At 40.6% G+C, this 25,306-nt stretch overlaps 1 protein-coding gene across 1 annotated transcript in view; it reads right to left on the reverse strand.

Annotated features, from left to right (window-relative positions):
* Positions 1-4,057: 4,057 nt before the first annotated feature.
* The window catches only part of fam135b (family with sequence similarity 135 member B), a 46,645-nt gene continuing 25,396 nt past the window's right edge, over positions 4,058-25,306 (reverse strand). The window contains exons 8-20 of the mRNA XM_055055877.1: positions 21,624-21,783; positions 20,551-20,600; positions 20,097-20,252; positions 18,777-18,850; positions 18,541-18,695; positions 16,617-18,465; positions 15,157-15,323; positions 14,971-15,062; positions 14,792-14,889; positions 12,473-12,624; positions 10,257-10,367; positions 9,534-9,647; positions 4,058-8,658 (exon numbers count right to left, since the gene is read on the reverse strand). Coding sequence (XP_054911852.1) covers positions 8,453-8,658; positions 9,534-9,647; positions 10,257-10,367; positions 12,473-12,624; positions 14,792-14,889; positions 14,971-15,062; positions 15,157-15,323; positions 16,617-18,465; positions 18,541-18,695; positions 18,777-18,850; positions 20,097-20,252; positions 20,551-20,600; positions 21,624-21,783 — 3,384 coding nt within the window. The 3' untranslated portion in view covers positions 4,058-8,452. The remainder of the gene's footprint in view (positions 8,659-9,533; positions 9,648-10,256; positions 10,368-12,472; positions 12,625-14,791; positions 14,890-14,970; positions 15,063-15,156; positions 15,324-16,616; positions 18,466-18,540; positions 18,696-18,776; positions 18,851-20,096; positions 20,253-20,550; positions 20,601-21,623; positions 21,784-25,306) is intronic.

The following is a 25,306-nucleotide window of genomic DNA, read 5'->3' on the forward strand; positions in this document are numbered from 1 at the left end:
GATTTCCTGCATCCCTGGTTCTGTGTTGTTGACGTGCTGGAGACATGAGCAGCCTCACCCGTTGCCTCTGCAGTCAGAGTCTCCTGATCAATAACCACGGGTGGATCCCTGCACGGCTCTTCTCGTTCAGGCGTCTCTGACCTCCAGTTTTACATCAGATTAATTCACCGCTGCACATTATGCCGTATAACAGCTGAATCGTCATTTAAAGAGCACTGCGGGGTTCTCATATTGACAAAATGGCCTCATTGCGGAGTCTTTAAGTAAGGGATGGTGTTTCATGAGGGAGTGGCAGCGCCATCTGCTGGACAAAGACAAAAACATGGATTTTAGAGAATCTTTTTATTTTGAATACAGTAACTTAAACGTATTCATCCCACATGAAGGTTTACATATTGAAACACAATCTTCACTGTATTCTGCTTTGATTTGATGTGATGGACCAAAACACGGTAGTTTATGATTGTGTTGTGGATGAGCGTCATTTGACTCATGAATAATAGATAAATAAAACATCTGACATGTTTATAGATATTGCATATTTTTCCCCCTTTTTTGTATTTTCTTAGTTTTATTTCTCTATTTCTGCACCATTATATCAAAGCAATTTCCTAACCTGTGAACTTGTTCACTGCCATTGACAGTCACGCGAATCTGATTCTGTCAAGATAAAAGTCAACTTTTATTTTATACTCTGTTTACTTTGATATCTTGTGATATCCAAAAACACGAAATGCAATCCTAAATTATATCTTTAAATGTACAAACACATATTTATGCATCCGAACCAACAGGCAAGGAAGTCACTGATAGCTAAATATAGTTTGCTGCAAATCAATCATGATCTACAAAATTAGTCTTTTTTTTTATGTCAAAGTGAGTGTCAGTGTACCGTCACATGTCACACGGTGCAACGCTGATGGAAACGCTGTCAAAAAGTTTGACGCAAAACTTTTTACAATCTAATGTCATTCGGCTCTCGGCTGGGTTTGTAATTTGCTGAAAACGTCTTGTTAAAAGTCGATCCCGTCTCGACACTGATGACTCCATCTGCTCTGTGCTGTCGCAGCGCAGGAAGGCTGCACAAGTCACGCATGAGGAGTGAAGAGAGAAATGTTTTCATCGAAAGCTGCTTTCTTCCTCTTCTAATTCAGACCGGAGTCCCTGACAGGTTAACTGGACGGCTTGTTTGTACAGTACAGCTGATTTATGCGAAACAGAAATCTGCTACGCTAACATGAGTTTGTAGATCTTTATTGTTTCATCCTGGGCCAGACTTAAGAAAACAGCCTATAGGGTAGTTGAACAGGGACACAGGTTGTGGGGTGTGTCCAACATTTATTCCCTTTTTTTCTATAAATGTCTGTTTTGCCAACCATCAAATTACCTGGAGTGTTACTTGAATTGTACTTGCCTGTTTGAGAAATCCTTTAAGCTTCACATGCAACTTCCCCTCTCAGCTCCTTCAGACTAGCCAGCAGCGATTAGCTACACTTGATGCTAACTGCGTATCAGCTGAGCTCATTATAGCGGCTACTTCTCAAAACATTATTAAAGTGTTGATAGAAGAGCCATGCTGTGATGACTTCCTGAAGGCAGAGTTTCAGAGAGAGCAAAGGCTTTTAAAGAGACAGAGACCCAAGGCAAAAATCAGGAACTAAAAATTCTTTAGTCATATTTGATATATATATATATATATATATATATATATATATATATATATATATATATATATATATATATATATATATATATATATATATATATATAATTTTTACAACATCTCGATTGTGCTATAATCAAGATGTTCCTGAAAAATGCATAACACTTCCTCTTTAAAGTAATGAATTGGGTTAATTATCTTCATAAAAGTTTTGTTCTGATTTTGAAAATGCATAATAGAGATTTTTTTTTGTGCTGGAAATGAAGGGTGCCATATAGGCAAGAGCCATCGGTGCCGATGAAGTGAGCCTATTTTTAGACGTCTGCTTTGTATTTGATTGACAGGAAATTGCACAGACGCTTATTGAAGCCTTTTGGTTCCTATTTCCACCTCTCTCTCGGACTCTCTATCAAGACCACTCTGTTTTGGAGCTTGAAGTTAAAAGGACTCCTTTCCTCCGCTGTCTGCTCTACATAATAACACACCACACTTGTTTTTTTTCCTTTTTTTTTTGGAACGTGTGTACTTTGCGCAAACCATTAGTGTTGTCATCTTGAATCCACCGCTTCAAAGAAACACCTTTTAAAGTAAACATGGCCGCGACAAGAAGCACACTTCAGGCTCCCTCCACCCCTCCTTTGCAGGAACAACTAAACGGACGCACAGATGTGGCTCAAAAGAAGTCCAGCTCAGAGTTCCTCTGTCTTCCCCTGATGTTTAGGTGTGAAATCCTGCGTCATGGGAGATAATGAGACCATGAGAGATCCTATTACCTTCCAGCAGCAGACAGTTTCACGGCGGCAATAATTACTCCCAGTGGCGGCTGGCTTATTGACGACGCCTGCCCAGAGCATCACTCTGGGACTAATGGTTTCCATCCCTCACAAGGCAAACAGAAGAACGAACATCGCCTCAATCAGTGGCGAGAGATTCAATGACAAAATGCATTTCTCCTACCAAAGCGGAGCGACACATGTTAAACAAAGACATGTTGTTTGGTCTGTGCAAGCTCGCCTGTTGGAAGGCCAGCTTTTATATATAAATATATATCTATATATTTCAGCTATAGGATTTCTCTGCGTTTGACGATAACCAAATGTGAGCAAGCGACTCGCTGATAACTTGGAGCAAATGAAAGCCAGCTCTCTGCTTAGGTTGGTGGTGACAAAGTGATGTCTGGAGGCTCGGGGCGTCGGGCAAAAAAATGAGCTCCATTGATTTCAGGCAAAGGAGGAAAAATACAAGGAGAGGGACTCCGACAAGCCCCGGTTGGCTCGTGTGTTTCAGCATGTGGTGACAAATCGGCCACAGAAAGAGAAATTGAGTATGGATTGTTTGAGGGTTTGGGTTTATGGCTCCCCAGTATAACAAACATGAAAGTCAGAACGCGATGCAGGTCAGATGGGGTGTCGGTGGAGAACTGCCACTGGGTTTCGTGTGACTGGCGACTGAAGGCCGACGCTAAAGACAAGTCGCTCTTGTCCCACAAAGGTAGAATATTACAGCTGAGAGAAATCTGGCCTCTGAAGGGCAGGGAAAAGTCACATACTGTATCAGTTAAACTGACAGTATTATGTAAAATGTACTGTTTTGAGCTTTACACCAAGTTATGTTATTCTCTCATCAAAACATTACCTGGAGTGTTGCTTTGATCCTTTTACTTATGTTTGAGGAATCTGTCAAATATGAAACACAATTAAAATCACTGAATAAGTTTGTTCACATCAGTTATTAAAAAAACAAGCCGTGCCATGTCCGGCGGTCTTCTTGGTGGTTGGTGAGTCACATTTGAGCTTGTGATTTATATAATGTGAAAAAATGTTCTATTGTAATTTTGCAAAACAAGCCAAAACCTTATAAAAAAAAAAGCTTTTCAAAACTGGCATGTTCTCACTGAGTTTCTTTTCAAAATGTCAAATTATGCAATTATACGGTCAAATGAAGAGCAGCTGAAAAGCGAGGATGTTGTTAAAGGGTTAACAGAGGAGCCATGTTGTGATGACTTCTCGAAGGCGGAGTTTCAGAGAGAACAGGAGTTTCCTAAAGAGACAGAGGCCCAATTTCAAGACCTTAAAGAAATGTGATATATGTGAGAGAAATGAAGAAAACTTGAATTCATTTATGAAATGTTTACAGCCATTCTGTTAGGACTAAATGAAGAACATTGAAAACATAACCTCAGTGTTGTATTCTGGACTGTGTTGCTAGACATTGATTTTCCCATGATGCCACACTGCAGATGGTCTTTCGAAGCCCTTCGCATATTAAAAAGTATTTATTGGCAGATAAAAAATTTTTATTTACCATCACTTCTGGTAATTTTGCTCAAAATTGCAGAATTATATGCGTTAAATTTAAAGGGAAGTTAAATGAAGACTCAGGAAGGCAAAAATAAACGGAATGCAAAAGGAATGCTTTTTATTTTTAACTTCATTGGATAGTACTATGATATATATATACATATATATAGTATTTTTAATTTGTTACATAGAACACAAGCTACTTCAGAGTACATACAGTATGGTCAGCAACATATAAAAATATTTCAGTAATATTGGCACAGATGTAATACTATAGTTAAGTTCTACATGTATGTAAGTAACAAGAAATCAATGGAAGTTCCTCACAGTGACTTCAAACTTTTTTACATTCAGTTCAAACACAGGAAAGGTCGCCAGCCAACAGTGTAGAGAACACTTCTGTCACATAAATAATCCACGCACTCCAGGAAAGGCCGATTGAATACAGAGAGGTTCAAGTTCTGAAGGTTGACGGAGAAACTGAAAAGGATGAGCTGCGTTTGGGGAACACGTCAAAATGCACCATTAGCAACATCAGCGCAGTTTTACAGCCACTGAGCAGCACGTCGCAAACACTGTTTTCCACTGTCTGACCGGATTTCAAAACTATCTTCACGTCAATTTGTAGTCCTTGCGACAATTCACCCTTCCAACAGAGCAGGGAAGTGTTGTAGCTGACTTTGAAGGGCGCACTCGGCCCTTTTTTTTTCTCTGGATTTATTCTTAGTGGCCAAACACGTGGGACCTGGAACTCACGCAGGCTCGGGCCTCATCCAGAGAGCGCGTGTGTATCGGGGTGTGTGAGTAGCAAAATGAGGCATGGCAGCTTCGCGTTGTGGCGTTTTGAAGACGGTCTCTGCTTCAAAACGGCGGCCGTGCGAATGGAGTCTCCAGCTGCGTTTCCATTAACCGTAAAACGGCTCAAATCGAAACTGCGACAATAAATTTGCTTCACAGAAACATGCCAATTCAGAAAAACTTGTGTTCCTCCATAAGTTTTTGCACTAAGATGAGCTGTTTTTTTTTTCTGTTGTCAAAATTTTTTTTTCACGAGTCATGTTATCAGCAACCAGATGTTAGAGGTAATAACAGAACTGAGGTTGAAGATGATGCTAAACTTTTGTTTTTCAGACATCCGTGTCATTCTGCGTACCCGCTCCCGAGGAGGCGGGGCTTGTTGCTCCAACACCTGAATAAGACGTCTCCTCTGATTGGCTGATCGATGACGAGCGCTGAATTATTAATACATCTCATGTAAATTCTTACATCTGTCCCATCCATGAATTTTGAAAACTTATGGCGTGAACACGTGCGATTTTCATTTCATTTATTATTTAACAGAAATGCCAATTGCGGAATTATGTTTTTTGCGACATTAGCAGATTATAGACTTATATAATATAGATTTTATATATTATTATAGATTTGTGCATATCTGTAATGGAAACAGAGCTAGTGACTATCGCTGCCCACAATGTAACAGCTACTCCAATGAAAAATAAACACTTTGTCAAGTTATCAGTTGTTCTGCAAGACAGCCAACTTTTTGACAACAAGACGATGGCCGAACAGATGAGACCAGACTTTACCTCTCACAATAACCACACGGTACAACCTCCAGACCAAAAAAAGCAAGTGCAATTTTCTAACAGTAACCACACACAAAAAGCTGTTTGTATTTTTTTAAAGCTAGTAGAGGTTGATTCAAGGTTGTCAATAAAGTGCACTTGCCAACAAACCAGTGCAAAGGTTAAAATATAGCTCTCTGTATGTACATAAATACATTACGCAGCAGATCCGTGTCTCGCAGCGCTGCTGGATATGAAATGCCTGAGGAAACGTTTCCGTTTCCAGAAAATGTAAACGCAACACGACAGACATGTTGATGGACGGGAGTTTTCACAAAACCGCTTGAGAACCACATCGTGCAGCGCGCATGTAGCAAAGAAATAACAATAATAAAAATATCTCTCATTATGCTGATGACATTTTGATATGCATCATGATGATTTAGAAGACAACGTAGGTAAGTCGTGGCAGTTCATTCAAAATCATTTAAATTTCCTGAAAAATGAAAAGCAATGAAATGCTAATCTGCCCTTATTAAAAATCTGTGGACGTCAAAGGAGGATTTTAATCGAGACATTAAAAAATGGCTCATTAGGAAAATGATGGCTATTAGACCACAATGTTGTAGTAATTAGTCATGTTTCTTTCTCTCATTATATGAGCGTGATTATATTAGTGAGCCTGTTGACTGCCTGTTTATCTCATAACTAATAGAGATCCTTCACAATAGGTTGATCTCATAGCTTGGGGTATTCATGCTTCTACAAATAATTGGACTAAATAATCAGCTCAACTCTCTGTCCGAGCCTCAGTAGCTACCAGATGGACAAAATTGTTCAGATAAATACTGGAAGAGGAAATGCACAAAGCAGCATATTTTTGATAAAAGAATTTCAGAACCAAACCGAAAAACTTTCAAAAGTTTTCCAGATTTTGGGTTTTTGAGTGAAGCCGCCAGCATGTTAACTGCAAAATGTTGCGCTTTCAAAATGGCCTAAAAGTCACACTTAGGAGGTAAACACCAGGTGTTAAGAGTTGTACAGTAATACAGAATTTAATATAGCACTAAAATACCTTCAGAATGCAGTCTGTTCAGATTCGATACTCCTTCATTTATTACCTTCCCAAATCTAATATTTTGTTCTCATCCAGAATTCTTGAAGGAATCTGATGGATGCATTCAACCTGTGATCGATTTCAGTTTGTTCATGTCGATGGCAAACCAAGATGGAGTACCACAGAGTTTAGAGTTTGGATCACTTGCACATATAAATAATGCACATGGTAAAAGTATCACAGCATAACAATAAGGTTCCACTGTTATGCTGATGATACTCATCTATAAATCCTGATTAATCCAACCAGCCAGACTACAGGCATATCCTCATGATGGAAAAGCCTAAATTATTTTCACCATCTGCTTTTAGATTAATCTGTCTGAAGTTGTTGTTATCGGACCAGAGCTATAGAAAGTCAAAGTTACTTAATATGGATGGTGTTTAAGAGGCATAAATCCCATATTGTAACAGACTTTCTTTCATCTCTGGATCGACTCAGAAATATCCTGCTTCAGAGTGGAGAAAATTAAGTCCCAGCATTCACTGGATGCTTCACTTACTATGACGAAGTGCAAAAAAATTCAGTATAACAAAGAAAGAAAACTCCAAGCTTATTCAAAAACAGATCGAGTTCAGGTTCTTTTCACCGTCTTGTTCTCTTTCAGCAGTGGAGATGTGTTTTCTGGATCAAACTGGAGTTTGACTCAATCTAACTAAACAGGGCTGGTGTGAATGAACCCTTAGGTTGTAGACTAATAAGCTTTTTAGTCAACACCAGTGTCTGACCTTACAAATATCCTCCAGGCTGACATGTCAAACCATATAAATTAAGAACAAAAAAAAGTTCTCCCTAAAGTTGATTTGTGTCGAGGACTTTTGGGAATATAATGCATCATTGTTTGTGTTACCCAAAACTTTTGTGGGCTTTGGTTTCTAAAATGTTGAGTGTAACACCTGCATTCCTAGATGATTATGTCGTCAAGGGCGACATCATCTAGCCAAACCTGGAAACCTTGATATTAGATTCAGTGTTATTTTACTCCCTTGTAGTTTTCTTTTTAAACATTTTTAAATGGGCAGCTATTTATAAATGTGACTTCGAGAAAGGTTGCTAGCACTTTGTTATTAGTGTTTTCAGTAGCTTTGTTGGCTGGTGTGGGTTTTGATGAATTTGCTGATGAGAAAATGCAAAAGACTTTAGAAAGATAAAATCACTTTTTGCTCAATATTTAGACAACTGAGCCAAATGGATATGAGTGAAGTCAGTTTTCAGCTACAGGCCGTTCCACCTCTCTGCACATGGAACGATGTCAATGGAGTTCACACAAAGACACGGAAGTTCACATTTAAAAGAACTACTTACACCGTAGATACGTAAAAATAAATAATTTAAAACAATATATCTCTTTTGTATAAAGGAAGAGCTGTTTCCTGTGCAACATACTCCATGTACAATCATAGGGTTAAATGCCGCACATCTATTGCATTGGTTCTACAGACGGTGGGACGCTTACTGAAAGAATTCATCAACCAGCGAACGCAGAATGTTCTAAATGAGGTCTAAAGGGAAAGCAGGGGACACCGCTAGCTTCTGCCTGTGTTTCTGGCTGAGAGCGTACTCACAAGGCAGACAAAACGTCTCCCGTTTCTCTCTTCGTCGCCCTCAGATGTTTTGTGTTGGGCATCTACATGTCACACGCATCTGAGTTCTCAACAGGAACAGTCACAACACACTAATTCTTTCAGGACGATGGCTAACGAGGATAAATTTTTTTTTTTACATTCGTAACATGAACTGTACAGAGTAATGAGAAAACTTAAGACTTTCCACTCTGTTCCGGGAAGCTGTGGTTCCACTGCCTCTATTTGAAGTAGTTGAGCCCTGCCACCAGGAAGAATTTCTCCAGGAAGAGCTCAGAGTCCAGGACGGCGATGTGGGCAGCGCGGCCGATCAGGGTGTTGGCCGTGTTTGGCAGGGCGTGGAACACGTTCTGACGGATCAGGCGGCACTCCTTGGCCTCCACCACTGGCTGCAGGAGGTTGTTGATCATCTCGGTGTAAACGGGCCCTTCAGGACAAAAGGAGGGAAGATACAGTGAGAGTTTCAAAGAATAAGAGTTTATCTTCGAGGAAAAAAAGTATGCTACAGACATAATGGTATTTTTGTTGTGAAAAGTAAATCACACCAGTCCGGTTTACAGATTCTAGTTTGTTTGTCTACAAAGACTGGTTCGTTTACGGAGGTTTGAATGTGTGATCAAACTGTGATACAGAAAAAGAAAAGTGAATTCTAATCTGAAAAAACCTCGTTCTTGGTTTGGCTGAAATAAACTGATGATGTTTGAATGCATATGTGAAAGCAAAAAGCATTCTGGGTAATGTGTGTGTCCAGCCTGGCCAGGGCCTTCATGTGCTTTTCCATTGTCTTCATATCTCGCTTGCAGCTCAGTCTTTGTTTTCTCTCTTTGACTTGGATTCCTCCAGTTGAATTTATTTTCTTTTTAAAGATCTTGACAGTTGCGAGACACAAAAGTGGGTTGTGAGAGGGGGGACAGCATGCAGCAAAGGTCATCAGTGAAGCAAAGGTCTACATGCATGGGTCAGCTTTACAGCGTAAAACAACGGGCTGATTTTTTTTACGCTGAATTTCATTTCGTGAAGAAGGAAGTTGCACTTCAGTGTCTTCTTCAGACATTTCCTTTAAAAGTACCTTATTGATTTTTTTTTTTAGTCAAGATAAAATTCTGGATTTATAACCCAACGTTACAAAATGACAACACATTTGTAATTTTGCCTCTGGTGCTCCAAAGGTCCCCTTCTGTTCCACTTGAGGACCTGACCCCTCAAAAGGTCAGCAGCCACCACTGAGCTGCAGAATATCATAAACAACACATCCTCTGATAATTCAAGTATTTGGAATCCCTCAACATCGACACTCCTGACCTGTGGTCCGGTCTTTCAGGGCAGTGGTGCACATCTCTATCCTGGCTGAGTGGAACGGAACGTATCGGTCCTGCGGAGACGCCACCAACACCACGTTCTTGAAGTACTGCAGCCCTGAAAACCCACCAAAAAAACCCCCAACAAAACAACAAAAAACCAAAAACAAAACAAACCGAATGAGACTGCTGCTTGTTTGAGAGAAAGAGAGGCAGAGACAGGTAAAGAGGGAAAGAGATGGAGGAAGGGGAAGAAATCAGTTGTAAAACACAGAGTACAATCATCAAACACAATGACAGGCTTGATATGATAAAGCTGTGTGTTGTTTTTTTCTCTCTTTGGTCTCCTGTTGGCGTGCTTTTAAGAGAGTTCACTGTTGAGTTACCAATGACAGGGTTTTGGATCATTTTGTCAGCTCTAGTGGAGAAGTGAAAGAGCGGGGAGCGGAGGGGGGGGGTGTGTGTTTCAGGCTTATCTTCTTCATGCCTGTGTGACAAACCGCTGCTTTGTTCCGCGCTCACAGTAGGGAGGCCTCTCTCAGTTTGCTGGTGGAGGGTTTTTTGTGCGTGCGTGTGTATGTGTGGCCAAGCTGACACGCGGAAATTTGACAAACAAAAAAGGCGAGATGACAACTTTCTTTTTTCCATGAATATTTGAACAGAGGGCCTTTCAAGTGGCAGCCTGTAAAGCGGGGCCGTCGGCTCGCTGCCTTTGTTCACGTCTTACCTGGTTTCTGACTCAGGAGGTAGAGGAAGGTTTTCCGCGGATCGACGTGATCTCTGAAGGTGAGCTGCAGCAAGGATCCCGACTTCTTCAGCTTCTGCATTAACCACAAACCTAACACAGACAGACACACACACACACAAATAGAAAGAGAGAAAGAGTTGGAGAATATTCATTTTTGCAATTTTAGAAATGTCAATGTCAAACTTATGCAATATGTAGGCATTTCCATTTTGTGTGTACATGAGTTTGATTGACAGCGCTAAGACGCTCCCCCTGGCTCTGATTGGTTGTTTCTGACCACAGGTCGGAGGCTGAAGATCTCAGTTTTGTTTTTTACAAATTACATGTCTGATGATGATAGTACCGTCTGAACATAGTGACAGTTTTAGTAGCAAATATGTAAAAATAAATAAATAGAAAAGTTGCCTACTACAACTTTAAGAAGAGAAACATTGCTATGTGCAATGTACCAATGCATATACTATTTGTACATTGGTATTTTCTCGCTGGTACCAGTACCACTGGTACCGGGAAATAAAAGCTTTTTTTTTCCTGGAATAGATTCAATTAAGCTCAAAGTGCACCGAATATATTCAGAAACTTGGAAAAGCCAAAAATAGTTCGTATTCAAGCACTAGAGCTATTCGGTCTGGAAAATACACATTTTTAAATGTGATTCTACTGCTAAGAACTGTGATGTTTCAGTTAACCCATACTGTTCAAACTGTTGTTTCTGCCAGTAAACCAAATCTGTTTAACAAACATGTCAGGTTTGAACCTCCTAAGCAGGTAGAAGTTCACCCAACCGGATGAATACTATCAATACAGCGTCCAATCAGGCCAAAGCAATTACGGTATTACCGTGACGATTGCAATACGTTCATTTATTGCGGCAATGAATGAACTTATGAAACGTTGCATGTTTTTGTTGTTAAAAACAATACATGTTTTGCCCATATGGACCAGTCTGACTGAGAAGAAGGCAAACAATGATCCCATGAAGACAAAGTGTTTTTCTCCAACCATCAGTCGATCATTAATGAAGGAACATCTTGTGACGGATTTAGTTTGTTCTGCTGTAAACAGGTGGTCACATAAAAGGTTAGTACACATAAAAGATCCTCAACTGCGTCATTAAGCAGATTTATTTATTTGCTTTTTCAAAACATCTCGGTTCAGCACTGTCTGCTGTTAAGTTAGACTCGCACCCACTTTTGAAGGTCCAGCCTTACATCTAATGCATCAAAACCACAACTTCCAGTGAAAAAAGGTTTCAGTTTGGTCTTAGAGTCGAGAAACCAAATCAATCAGAAAATTTGAGTTCCTCCAGGGCTGGCTGAGGCAAAAGTTACCTTTTGCTGCATTGGAAAACGCCAAAAGGCCTCAAGAGTGCAATTTTGCGATCTTACGGAACAGATCCTTATGATGGCACCTAAGGAGGAGGTTGTGTTGGAGATGTTGACACAGGTGAACATCTGTTTAACTCACATGATGTTAACTTTAATGAATACGTAAGCTTACATTAATTTTGATTTTAAGCTGATTAAAGTGTATGTCAACTTCAGAATTTGAAATAAAAAAAAAAAAATGAAACTAATTTAATCTGTAATATTTTGTGGCATCTAATCTTACAAAGTATTCTGGTCTAGTTAGCAACCTTGAAATAAGAAAAAACTTAAGTAACTTATTGTCAAGATATAGGAGGAGCTTGTCATGAGTCAATATTTATTTAATATTGTCACAGTTATTACGTTATTCCACTTATAAAATAAAGAGAACGCCTCGTTGTAAGTACAATAATCTGTGAGTGGAACTAGTACTTGTCATCAATATTAAGAAATTATTTGCTGAAAACAAGCACCTATATCTTGCGGAAATGTTACTTCTGAATTGGTTTTGTCTTATTTCAAGTGCACTAAGATGTTTTCACCAGAAACTAGACCAAAAATACTTTGTAAGATTTTGTGTTTTAGCAGGTAACTGACCTAAAACAGGACAAGTTTGGTCTGATTGATAGTGAGACCGTGGGAAAGAAAATGATTGTCCTTGTAAATGGAGATTGTAAACATTGTTTTAAATTTTAAATTGGTTCACTTTCTCTTTTAGTTAACTGACATCTAAATATATATGTCAATAGTTGAAATATGAAAAATATTTGAACAATGGTGATGGTTCTGAGAACGTAGGTTCCTCCTAGAGCAGATTGGTGGCCTGACCTGTGCTGACCAAGGTGCTGTTGTTGTACAGCGTTCCCAGGTGTGGACCGGACAGAGAGAGGAAGGTGTGCAGCCTGGGCAGGTAGCAGCGGAAGCGAGGCCTGGTCAGCACTGACCGGATGATGACGTTGCCCAGGGAGTGGCCGATGAAGCTGCAAGTAAAAGTTGCTAGGTCAAATGTTTACTGAAATGTGTACTGAAGTTCTTACTTTTGAAATATTTCAGTATCAAATGTGTAACTGAAACCACCAGCGGTATTCATAGATAGAACCACTCTGCTACAAAAAAAAGCGTACGCCACCGATGGAAACTTCAGCTTTGAAATGCAATTAAAAAAAGATAGCTATTTTTATTATTCAAGAAAAGAAAATAGATACAGGAGAGACTGTTTTCCTTCCCACAAACAGCAACACTGGTAACAAGTAATACCACAGCATACTTTAAAACTGCTACGACAACAATTATAGGTACAATAAAAATGAAGGAGTAAATTTCCTCCTAAAAGCTCGGAAATGTTTAGATTCATTTTTCACGTTTATCCGCAAAAGCTGGAAAATAAAAACCCCGGACGGATGGCGCTGACCCGCGACGTCGCTCCAGGACCTCGATACGTCAGCGAATGGTAACGCAGAACGACTGACAACCTAACCGCTCTCAGCCGGAGGACACGCGAGCCAACAGCAGCGGGAAGCGTTAGCTTCTTCAAGCTGTTTCTGTTTGTTAGCTTAATTACCGTAATGCCGCGGCTCAGCCCGCCATCCCTCATTGAGACGCCAGCGCGCTCGCCTTCTCTCTCTCTCTCCCTGCTAACTGAACAGAGGTATAACGTTGAGTGAAGCAGATGCTGTTGAGGCAGTCCGCTGCGTTTTGGCTTTGACGCTCGCTCCCAGGAGAATACGTCACAATGAAGGAGAGTTGGAGAAACTTTTGGTGGAAACTCGCGACAAAGAAACAAAATTGGCACATTGGGGGCAATTAAGTGAGAAGACGAATAGCTTAATTTCATTAGAGCTCGGCAGAAACGTGCTGCACAGAGGAACGCGGCCTATCACGTGAAAGTCAGAGGCTCATTGGCAACGTATGATAAGAGCTTGTCATCCGTTTCCTGTCATTTGCTCATGCCGTGTCAATACATTATCACAAATTCAACAATTCTGTTCGTTTTAAGGTCTTGTTGAGAGTCAAAGTAGGACTCTGCTGCCATCTGCTGGCCAAACTGTGCTGGGTTGAGCTGTCATAGAGGGAGTTTTTTAGCAATGTGGTTTAGAGATGCAGTCCAATGTGGTAGAGTGAAGTGAAGGGAAAAATAATAAACGGTTGTTTTATTTTAGGAATTAAAAATTTGAATAATGCTCTTAAATCTTAAACTCTAAAATCCGGACCTTCAAAAGTCACCCAAAGTCAGACTTCTCTAGCAGTTGAAGTAGAGCTGTCCAGAATTAATGTGAAGTGAGAGCCGGCCTAATACAGGAAAAACCATATATATAGATATATATAGAGAAATATATATCTCTCTCTATATATAAAATTCTCTCTCTCTCTCTCTCTCTCTGTCTCTCTCTCTCTATATATATATATAATTTTGAGTTATCTATAAAAATATATATAGATATATATTTCTCACAATATGTAGATGGCTGAGCAAGGGATGTGAAAGAAGGTAGACTGCACTACAAAAACACAAAACCTTACCAAGTATTTTTGCTTCAGTTTCTGGTGAAAATATATTAGGACAGTTGAAATAAGAGACAACTAACTAAGAAGTAGTTTTTCAGCAAGAATTACAAGCTCGTTTTAAGGCAATCATGTCTTAATGTTGATGAAAAACGTACCAGTTCTATTGGCAGATTATTTCACTTATAACAAGAAATTTTTCTAGTGTTATTATAGAAGCAGTCTACCCATGGAACAAGTACTTTTTCATCAATATCAAGAAATTACTGATTACGCAATCATTTTGGATGATGATGATCTTCCATATCAGTTAGTCTTCAAACGAATCTGAAGAAAATTTTGCCTGTAGACACTGTTGCTGTATGACAGCTTTATATGACTGTCTCGACATGCTAATGGTTCAATATCCAATTAGCATAAACAATATTTCAAAGTAACATGTCCAGGATGTCACTACCAGTTTTCGGCAAGAAGTGCTAATCCACCTTATTTGCTTCTGCTGCCCCTTGGAATTAGAAGGTGGTGACTCTACCACTGAAAACAGCGTAGCTTTTACAGTTTTTTAATTGTAAAAAAAATTATTTAAGAAACCAAATGAAAGACATAAGCTCTCATTTCTTTGTCGCAATCCCTTAAGCCACTGACCTTATCCTGCCAATAGTGAGATTGTACAGCTGGATGTGCTGAATGATCTCATCCAGGAGTCGGTCAGTCATGGTGTCGAAATCTGCAAACGTGTCGGCCTGTGGCGAAAGACATGGCAGAATAAACCGATCTGCAAATCGGCTTGAGGAGCTTTGCTTCCCTCGTCGTCTAAAACGCACCTGATTCCGTTCAGACATTAGGAAGTCGAGCCTGGATCCCGGCAGGCCCAGTTCAATGAACGTCTTGACCAGTCGGAGGTCCGCGCTGTTGCCTGCAGGGAAAGAAATTCAGCTCAGGGACTTGAAGAAGTTCTGTCTGCTAGTAAGGTACATGTTGTCAGAAAATGAAGGCGCAAGATGTCTCACCGTCAAGACCGTGGACACACACCACTAGATGTATCCCGTCTTCAAACTCCTCGTCGTCCTCTTCAGGAGGGAAGTAGGGCAGATCTGACGCCAGGAGAGGAAGGTCGCTGTACAAGCTAGCCTGGAACTTCAACTCTTTCAGAAGCTCCTCTTTGGCTTTGTAGAAACTAGAGAAAAAGGAAGTGGCATTTGGTAGGAGAAAAAGGCATTATTCAGTCGCAAGCTCTGACATGAAACTATTGGTTATTAGAGCTGATCAAAACCAAGCCTTGTTTTCAACAGGCTTTGGCGAACATTGAGCAGAAGAAGCTGTAGACTGTGAAAGCCCAGCTTTCACATAATAATTGGAGACATAATGAAGACAGGGACTCTTCCAAACCTAAAAAACTGTCCCAAGATGGCGTTTGGAGAAAACGTTTTTTTAAACTTTCTCTCAAACTGCGAGAGAAAACCGCTTTAAATGTTGCTACTGAACTGGCAGCACAATCGTATTGCCCACTTCTAAGCAGAGCAAAGCTTCTAAGCAAAATTCTCACACTCACAAGTAAGCTCCTTGAAGTTTGGCCCTGTCATCCCGCCAGGTTACAGACTTTAGCCGCGCAGGAGTCAAAACAAATCCGATTGCACTTCCTAAACGCCTCGCTAATCATGGAGGATTTGTCTGCACATTCTTTGATGTGATTTAATACACTCAGAAGGCTTTCCTCCCTCCCAACCGCCATCTTCAAATTTGGCCCCACTTCCTTCTGTTGTGTTAGACTTTCCAGGTGGGCGTAACTGTAAGCGGATGCCAGTCTCCTTCTGCTGCAGATCTTATGAATCCAGTTCTGGTCTTTGAAGGCAGACATTCTGAATTTCCTTTTGGACATCAATTGTCTGTGCAATTACAGCTACAAGTCTTTTGGAGTACGTCTATTTAAATTGCACATTCAGAGTCATTTTTGTCTATTGTTCCTTGTTGCTCCACAAATTTCTTTTAAAATTGTTCATGGCTGGCTTTATAGCAAGCAGATTAATTTCCAGTCTGACAGATGATGTTTCAACGAAGGCAGGTTATAGTTTTCTGACCATTAACAGTGTAAACCGTTAAGCTTCCATCACAGATTGCAAAAACCCCCAAAAAAGCTGATATTACCCAGTTCAGAGAGTTATCTACCGACAACGCATTTATATAGAAAAATCAATTTTTGTTTTTTTAAATTTATAAACTCGTTAAACATCAGTACAAGATTCATTCTAGACAAAAAATATGAATATCTGCAAAACACCCACCAGATTTAAAAAGACTTAATGTGGGCAAAAGGTTTGAACATCATATTGTTATGCAGCTACCTAAATAAAACAACTCTGAACTGTCATGTTGTGTTCCACGTCTACTCTATCGGTGAGAAGCTTTGCCATTGTCATGAAATAAAAACAGAGAATTCAAATTTCTAACATCGTCAGAGATGAAAACTCACCTCAGCATCCGTTCATTGGTCTCCTCATCCATGGCCAAGGGGCTGAGAGAAGATGAGGAGATGATACCGAAGGAGCCCAGAGGCTGATGGGTAATAGGCGAGGAAGCCTGGCGAGCAGATATGCCGCTGACGGAGGGGGAGTCTCTAAGGACGGATGAAAACGGCAGACAAGTCGGGGCGCAGGACACAGACATGTTCACCACCTCCACCATCTTCTTATTCACAAAGGCCAGTCCAGAGTTAGGAATTTTTGAGGCCTTGGTCTGGCTTTCTAAAGGGTCTTTGTCACTCGTAGATGCGCCGCTGAGGTTAGGGGGCGACTTTATTTCCATGGCCCTCAGCCCTGTGAGGTCACTGGGCCTGACTGCGGTCCTGTTGGTAAGATCGTTGGACTGTGAGTGTTTCAGGGGCATCTGTGGGGGATCCAGATGTCTGTCCTCGACGCCTCTCTGCTCACTCTGGTGGAAACTCTGGCAATCATCTCCACAGCGACTGCTGCCCTGCTCTGCTGCACTTTTACACACACATGGTTTGCTCCCACATCTACAGGAAGCTACTTCCGATTCAAGGAGATGCACATCTTCCACTGAAGCGCTCTCTCCATTCATGTGTGTTTGACGGTTCTTTTCATCCCCCCGGTCGCCACTTGCCACTACGAAAAGCCTCTCTATGGAGTTTTGGGAAAGTAACATGTCAGACACGCCACTTAAGACCAACTTTCTTCCACAGGTCTCTGACAAATCCTGCTGAGAGTTTGAATTTTCTGAGCCCACGCTCCTACCAATGTGGTCAGTGTTTAGGCTTAGCTGAGACAACTCAGATTGTTCTGAATCCATGTTCAAAATGCACAAATCCTGCTGACACACTGAGCTTGTCCTGTCTTTTTCCAAACCGATTAAAATGTGATCTTCCTCCGCATCTTCTGGGCTGCTTATTTGCGGCGCAGAGACAGACTTAGTCAGTTTGCTGAGTTTCCGTTGTTGCTGGTCCTCCTCGTAGGGCAGAGAGCTAATTGAGGTGAGAGAGGCCTGTATGCCTCCACTTGGAAGGCTGCCGTTGCTCTCCATCCGCAGGCCTTCCAGACAGCTGCGATGGACTGGGTGGTCCAACACGATTTGTTTCGGGATCTCCCGCTCACTAGAGAAATCTAGAGAAGGTCGTCCCAGAAGCGCGACTTCCACGGGCCACGCCACCGAGCTCGGCTCGCTCTCGATACCCGAGTCTGAGATTACGGACGACGAGCGCTTCATGATCTTTGAGCTTACCATGCCTCCACGATGAGTCGTTTCTTTCCTGAGGTCTCCGGGGAAGGGAGGCAAAGCAGGACTCACGCTGTTGGGGGGAACATCTTCGCTGTCGTCATCCGTTGAATGATTTAAAGGCATAGCGACATCACTGTCCTCTTCAGTGTTTTTTTGCTCACTGGTTGTGCTATGGTTGTTACCATCACAAGGTACAGAAAAGTTTTCTCTTCCATTGAGAACAGGAGACTCTTTACCACTGTTGGTACAATCGGAGGAAAGAACAAGAGCTCCCTCTCCAGGAGATGGATCTGTAGGAAAGGGTTCATCATCAATGTTATGACTTTCTGCTGCTTCCTTCAACTTCTGATCGTCAACCATGGAATCTTCTGTATCACGCTCAGTGTGGATGTTGTTCTGGGTATCTATTACATCATTTTGCCTTTGACCCGCTTTGACTGGGACATGGACCGGAGTGTCTATGCATTCTTCACTATCCAAGGAATGCCGGGATAATGCTGGTGATTTTGCTTCCTGGCTGCTATGAAGAATCCGTTTGGGGGAGAATTCTTTGGTGGTTTCTTCTACTGGCACATGCAATACCGTTTCTGGGAGAACAAGCAAAGTGTAGTTAAGATAAAATCAGCAGCAAGGCTGGCATACGTCTGTAGAGCTTTTTCTACCTGTCAGCAAAGACTCTGCATATCTGTCCTCAAAGATGATGGGCAGGCTGTTCCAGTCTCCATCGATGTCCAGGCACTCGACGGGCAAAGGAGGCATTTTGGTCAAGTAGTCAGAGCTCCGCACTTCTGCAGCTATCTGGCCGTGCCTGTTGATTCTAAATAAGGAGGGATAATACTATAAATTCAACACTTTTCAACTAAAATGAAGCAACTTTCTGAAAAGGACAGAGACTCACAGTTCTTCCTGAAACGTCAAACAGATCTCTTTTGGGTGTTCGGTGAAGAAATATGCCTCTGAGAACCTTCTGACCTGACATTTCCAAAAACATGGAGAAAGAGAAAAAAAAAGAAGAAAGATTTTCACCTCAGCCAGACTCCGGTTTACTGTAATTAGCACAAGAACTGATAAAAATAGAAAGCTGAGTGAAATTCAAGTCCTGACAGCCTGTGCAGCAGAGCAAATCAACACTTTCTCTAATTAGAAACGCGTAAGCCCGAACAATAAGTGAGCAAGACATGGAGATCACCGGGAACACAGTTTCTTGTGTATTTCCTTTGACAGTAATTAGAAAATAAGTGTTAATTGAAACCCTACCTCTCCTAGAGAGAAGAGGCACGGCAGAGTTTTTTCTCAGGGTAATTTAATACAGAGGAAAACATGTTCAGTACTTTCAGTAAAATGAGGCAAAACGGTGCAGCAAAATCAAGTCCTGAGAGCTACTTTACAGTGAAGAGCATGCAGTGTTCATATTATGCAGACCAGCCATCGGATAGAAATGACTGGAAACCAAATTATCCTGCTCACATGGGCTTATGCTCCTGGGCACCAGCTGGCTTTGGATTTCCCACTTCCACAAAAAGAGCAGGAGTTGAACCTTTTCTACTGCAACCAAGAGCTTTCTGTTACATCAGGCTTTCCAGAACAACTCTTGCTTTTTATTTTGCATTACATCTCACTATGTCATTGTTGCACGGAGTTGTTTCTGTGACCGAGGAATGCCTTAGTTTTGGTCAAGAATTCAAACCTGTTTAAGTTTCCGATCCTTAAGAGTAGTGCTCCCCCTGCCCCACCTGTTGCTGTACACTGCCAACACTTCCCATAACCACACCCTCATCACACTGCTGGATGTCTGGCTTCCATGTACACATTGAAGGAGGACATGTTGCTATTGAAACACAAGGCTCTCTCATCGCCTTGCATCGATGAATCTGTCGATTATTCTGATTAATCGGATAAAAAACTGCCACATTCTACATATTTTTTATTTAACCAATTTTTTTGAGTCAGTATAATCCAGTCTCCAGTTAACAATAATTGATTACTAAATTAGTTGACGACTATTTCAATAATGGAATAATCACGACTAATACGATTAATCATTTCAGCCCTAATATTGCAACACATTTCACACAGTGACATACACAGTTTGGCATCCAGATTACCCAGGCTGGGTAGTTTTTACTTTGTCAAATGGGAACTTAATCTGACACGCCATGTACACCAAACAAATTCAATAAATTAAAATATTGACTGTTTCTCTTTGCTTGAGACTCACTCTAAGCGTGTGATGCTCCTGGGCCAGATAGGACAGGACGTAGGGGTTGAGCACAGCTGTCTCCAGGAAACGGCTCCACAGCGCAGCCAGCTGGGAGCAGAGCTGGCTCACGTCCCTGCTGATCTGTTCGGCTACCTTCTCATGGCCTTCCTGCAGCTGAGAAACACACATTCAGCTAATGAGGAGCGGAATGAGCAGGGAGTTCACAAGCAACGCAGCTTGAACCGCTCCATTTCCAGAGCTCACACCTACCGCCGCTGTGCTTCCTTTAATAAAACGTGCTAAAGACATTGTGTTGTTTCAAAAGTTTGTAGTTCAGTCATCTGCTGCATATATATATATATAGTCTCCAAAATCTAAATGAAAACCAAAACTGTTGATGCTGTTTGCAATAAGATGACCTACACTTGCAAATACCATCAAAATGAAATACGTCTTTTTTCCACAAACGTACCTGTAACTCTATGGAGAGCTGGTTTAGAATTTCCTCTACAGGCAGCAACTCTGTGGAAGAGAAGATATTTGCACGGCTTAGTGCAAAGATCATTTGTCCGTGTACCAGAATATGCTGTATTCTGGTACAGAACACAGCATCCATCTGTACTCTGTACCAATCTGTCTTGTCAAGTAAATGTCAAGACAGATTTACTTGACATTTCTCCATAGAAATGGATTAAGCTACTTTAATACAAGCCAAATAACTTATATTTGGCTTATATACTATCAGGATCTTGTTATAGTGGCTGTTTCAACATTTTAATGTCTGGTTTATAGTTTAATAAAGTTCGTTATTGTGTCATTTGAACACAGTTTCTGTGTTTTCCCCTAAAGCTTCAGACTTCCGATGTTCCTGAACAATCCAAAGCGTTGAAGCAGCCGGTGAACTCCTACCACCGTCCAAGACTGATGATCCACATTAAGCCTTTGTAAATCTTAATATGGTATCATACAATCGAGGCATTTTTCTTATTTTAATTCCAGAGCACTACCACAAAAACATAATGCAGGGTCAAAAAACAAAATTCTGCAAAATACAGAAAACATATTGAACATTTACTGCCTCTTTAACTTCCTTACAGACGCCACAAACTCGGGATCTCTTCTCTTCATTTATTATTCTGCAATAATTTCTGAAATACATTGCAAAAAAAAGAAAAAGGCTTTGAGACCAGAACAATCAACCAATCAATCAATGATCGGATTAAAAAGGTTCAATAAACATGTTTAAACCAAATGAAGAAAAATAATTTTTATTTTTTTTATCTTAAACTCAAAATGTACACACACACACACACACACACACACACACACACACACACACACACACACACACACACACATATATATATATATATATATATATATATATATATAACACAACTGCATATATATTTATAACAACTGCAGGTAACAAAGTTACGTGATTGTGCTATTAAATAGCACTACGTGCCTGGAAAATGCATAACACTGCCCCTTTAAAAAAAAGCAACAAAACTAGGTAAGCTCTGATTATAGTCAAAGCATCACCTGACTCCAGTGGAACCAGCTGCAGCTGCGGGATCTCCTGCCTCAGCGAGCTGCAGTAGGCCTGCAGCCCTCTGTGCGCGGCCAGCAGGAGGCGACAGAGCCTCCGGTGCCACGTATGAGCTCTCTGCAGGCAGTTTTCACTGGGCACATAAAAGCTTCCCTGCGGATACAAAGCACAGCACAGAAAATGTGAGCCGTTCAGCATTCACCTCTTAACGACGGACACGTTCACAGCCTTGCAAGCTCCACTGCAGCGTCCTGCAGCCAGCAGTTAGAACCATCCTGTTGTCAGCACCAAGCGCAGTCACGTTCATTATTTGGAGCAGGAATGGAAACAAATGGGCCTTAAACACACGGTGTGCCATAAAAGCAGGTCGATACGTTTCAATAGCATGTCTCCTCAGAGAGTTACCTTTATTGCTTTTAAAATGTTGCCGGAATGACGACTACAAGTCACTGCTTGTTTAAGGGAAGAGGAATAATAGTAGTGTGCACAGCTGATAAAAATAATAATAATTTTAGCTAAAACTGAGAAATTTTGTTCGTAACAAGAAGAGAAACCCAAAGATATATCCAAGATTTTCTCTTTGACCTGTCGTGTGGACTTTATTCCACCAGATGGCGCCCTAACAGAGCAATAAAACTGCTTTGTGTGCCTCACCAGACGAATTCACAGCATGGATTTATTTTACTAACACAAAATCTCATGTATGTCACTGAAATTTAACGTGACTGACCCTTCAGCAGTTCCTTTTCCTCCCAGCGCCTCAATAAGTGCATCACAGTGGCAAAGGTTTTTTTTTTCTTTTTTACATATTTATACCTAAAAATAACAGTATATGTCTGTTAATTTCTAAATAACTTCAACTGAAACCAAGGTCAGTGATCACCAGTCAACCTGCATATAATGCAAACTCTGAATAACTTCCACCAGGTCTGTCAAGGCCTCAGAGGTGGCAAGTAACAAAGTGAAAGTACTTTAGTAGATATTCACGTATCTGCACTTTACTTGGGTATTTATTTTTCTTAGAAATTTTTACTTATTCTCCTTAAATTTGAAGAGAAATATCTGAACCTACTACTCCGTATAATCTCGGCAACGCCACGTTATTTCTATGATGAAAACATAATAAGGTAAAAGTTGAAGCAAAAGAGGAAAAAACATATACTGGCGCAAACAGAAAGCATTTTGCATCATTGAAAGTAAAAGTTATTTGCTTTTTATTTTGTATTTAAGTGCATTTAAAAACCCATTACTTTTTTACCTGCACTTAAAAAATTTTTTTCATACAATCTGTACTGTCTTTTTCATACAAGTACAGTATCTGTACTTCTGCTTACGTAGAGAATGTGAATACTTTTGACTCCTGGTTAGTCAACTAACATCATCCGCTCTCTTTCTGAAGGAAAAGGAACAGAGTGGGCAGGAGTTTTAGCAGAGTTAGGTTATAAAACAACACAAACTTTAAACACAGCTACATTCATCATCAGAAAAGGGAAATTGTATTGAACAGTTGTAAACCTGCTGGATCTGACTGGTCAAGTATGGAGAGCAATAATCAGAGAAGCAGCCAAGAGGCCAATAGATGCGGAATCCATATTCTGCATCCATAAATCATGTGGACGCAGGAGTTCGATGACCTCGCTCCGTACTTTCAGGATTTCTTGAATCACTATTAAATGTGACCTCCACAGCACAGCAGTAGGTAATTTGGGGTAATGCAGAACTGCTGCAGAGACCCAAAGCTCAGGTTGGAGAAGATATTAATGTGTTTGCGTTGAATTCTACAAATCTGGCCTTTATGGAAGAGTGACTTTATGGGCAGAAGAAGGTCCTTGCTCAAACAAAGCCATAAAGAGTCTTGTTTGCTTTTCATCATAAACCATGAAGGAGACACAACAAAAATGTGTGACGTGAGGTAAAAACTCAACTTCCAGGCCCACATGCAAAGCATTTTGTGTGGCCGAAACCTAACAATGATCGGATCATGTCAAAAGCGAAATACGGTTTTATTTATATGGAACATTTCAGCAACACAGCAGCTCAAAGTGCTTTACTTGACAAAAACATAATAAATAAACACAAAGCATTACACCATAGTGTCAAAATAAAGAAAAGTTTCATATTGGAAGAAGCTGGTCTGGTCTAATGAGACCAAAATGGTCTCATTCTGGTCAACATGAATAACCCTAATTGAGGAGGCAGAAACAAACCACACTGTCCATAAAGTGAAACATGGTCAGGCTTTTACTGCCCTCCAACCACCTTGGTTGCTGTAAAGATATTTTACAGAGTATAATGGGCAAGTGTTTCAGGGTCCAGAGGTAGAAAACTGATAAAGTCACCAAAAGAGTTGCATTGACTGATTTGAATACACTTCACTTTAACTCTTTTCTCTTTTGAAACCATACTTCCACTTATGAGCCACTTCATGGCAAAACCACAAATCCTTACCAAGAAACCTTGGTCGAGTTTCCAGTGCAAACATCTTGGAACACTTGAAATAAGACAAACAAACCTACAACTATAACTTTTTAGAAAGATGTAGGAATTTCTTTTAAGCCAACAATTCATTAATATCGGTGAAAAACTACCAGTTCCCCACTGGCAGAGCTTTTTGACTTGTAGTAAAATATTTTTCCTCATGTTATAAGAGAAATAATATGCCAATGGAATAAGTACTTTTCCGTCAGTGTTAAGGAATTATTGGTTTAAAACAAGCTTCTATATCTCGCTGACACATGACTCGTAAGTTAATTTAATCTTATTTTAAGTCTACTACAATATTTGACTGGAAACCAAACCAAAAATACTTCAGATTTAATGTTTTTGCAGTGAATTTGTGTTGATCTTTCACATAAAAACTCAATATAACGTTTCTGGTTGTAACAGAGCATAAGAAAGCTCAGTGGACAGTCTCAGGATCTCCCTTAAAAACTAATGGATCAACACAACAGCCACAATACTGCAAAGCCAGGAGATCCGTGTCTTCCTTTGGTGGAGTTCTTCCCAAGGCCGTAATGTTTTAACAGCGCCGCCGCGGCTCGGCTCTGGGACTGACGGAGGATGTGCTGCAATTCGCCCCGAGCGAGTCAACTCACCGGCCCTGTCATCATACATGCATGTGCTCTGTAATTCCAGCTGCGCATCACACTCGAACCAGGAAGGAACATCTGTATGTTTACTTTAATATTTCTTTGTAGCTTTCTAGATGCCTGCCAAGATCAGTTCGAGAATGAGAAACAAAGAAAAACAGCTATTTTTTCGGATGAACTAGTCATTATATTACCAGCTTAAAATGCACCACAATGATATTTGATATTTCTGGGGTGTCATATATAAATGTGTATTCTGCTAAATAATCATTTAATAATAGAAATGATTATTTCAGACGCAGAAATCTGCTGTTACCAAGGCCATTTTGTACATCGGTTCGTGATTTTAGCATTGTCATTCAAAAAGGAGCTGTTGAAATTCTGATGACATTATGGTTTCGTTTTATTCAGCCAAAGAAATCTGAAACACATGACGGTTTCCTCCAGAAGGATCAGGGAATAATTACAGGACAGAGCCCGTGTTAAGAAGGAAAGTGATTAAAAAAAAATTTTAAAAATCGTAGCTGCGGGTTAAAGAGCCCAAAAATAAATAAAGGATGAGGGAGGAGCCGAAGTTCTGAACACAT

Source organism: Poeciliopsis prolifica, unplaced genomic scaffold, assembly GCF_027474105.1.
Source record: "Poeciliopsis prolifica strain line A6 unplaced genomic scaffold, Auburn_PproV2 SCAFFOLD043, whole genome shotgun sequence".
Taxonomy (NCBI): Eukaryota; Metazoa; Chordata; class Actinopteri; order Cyprinodontiformes; family Poeciliidae; genus Poeciliopsis; species Poeciliopsis prolifica.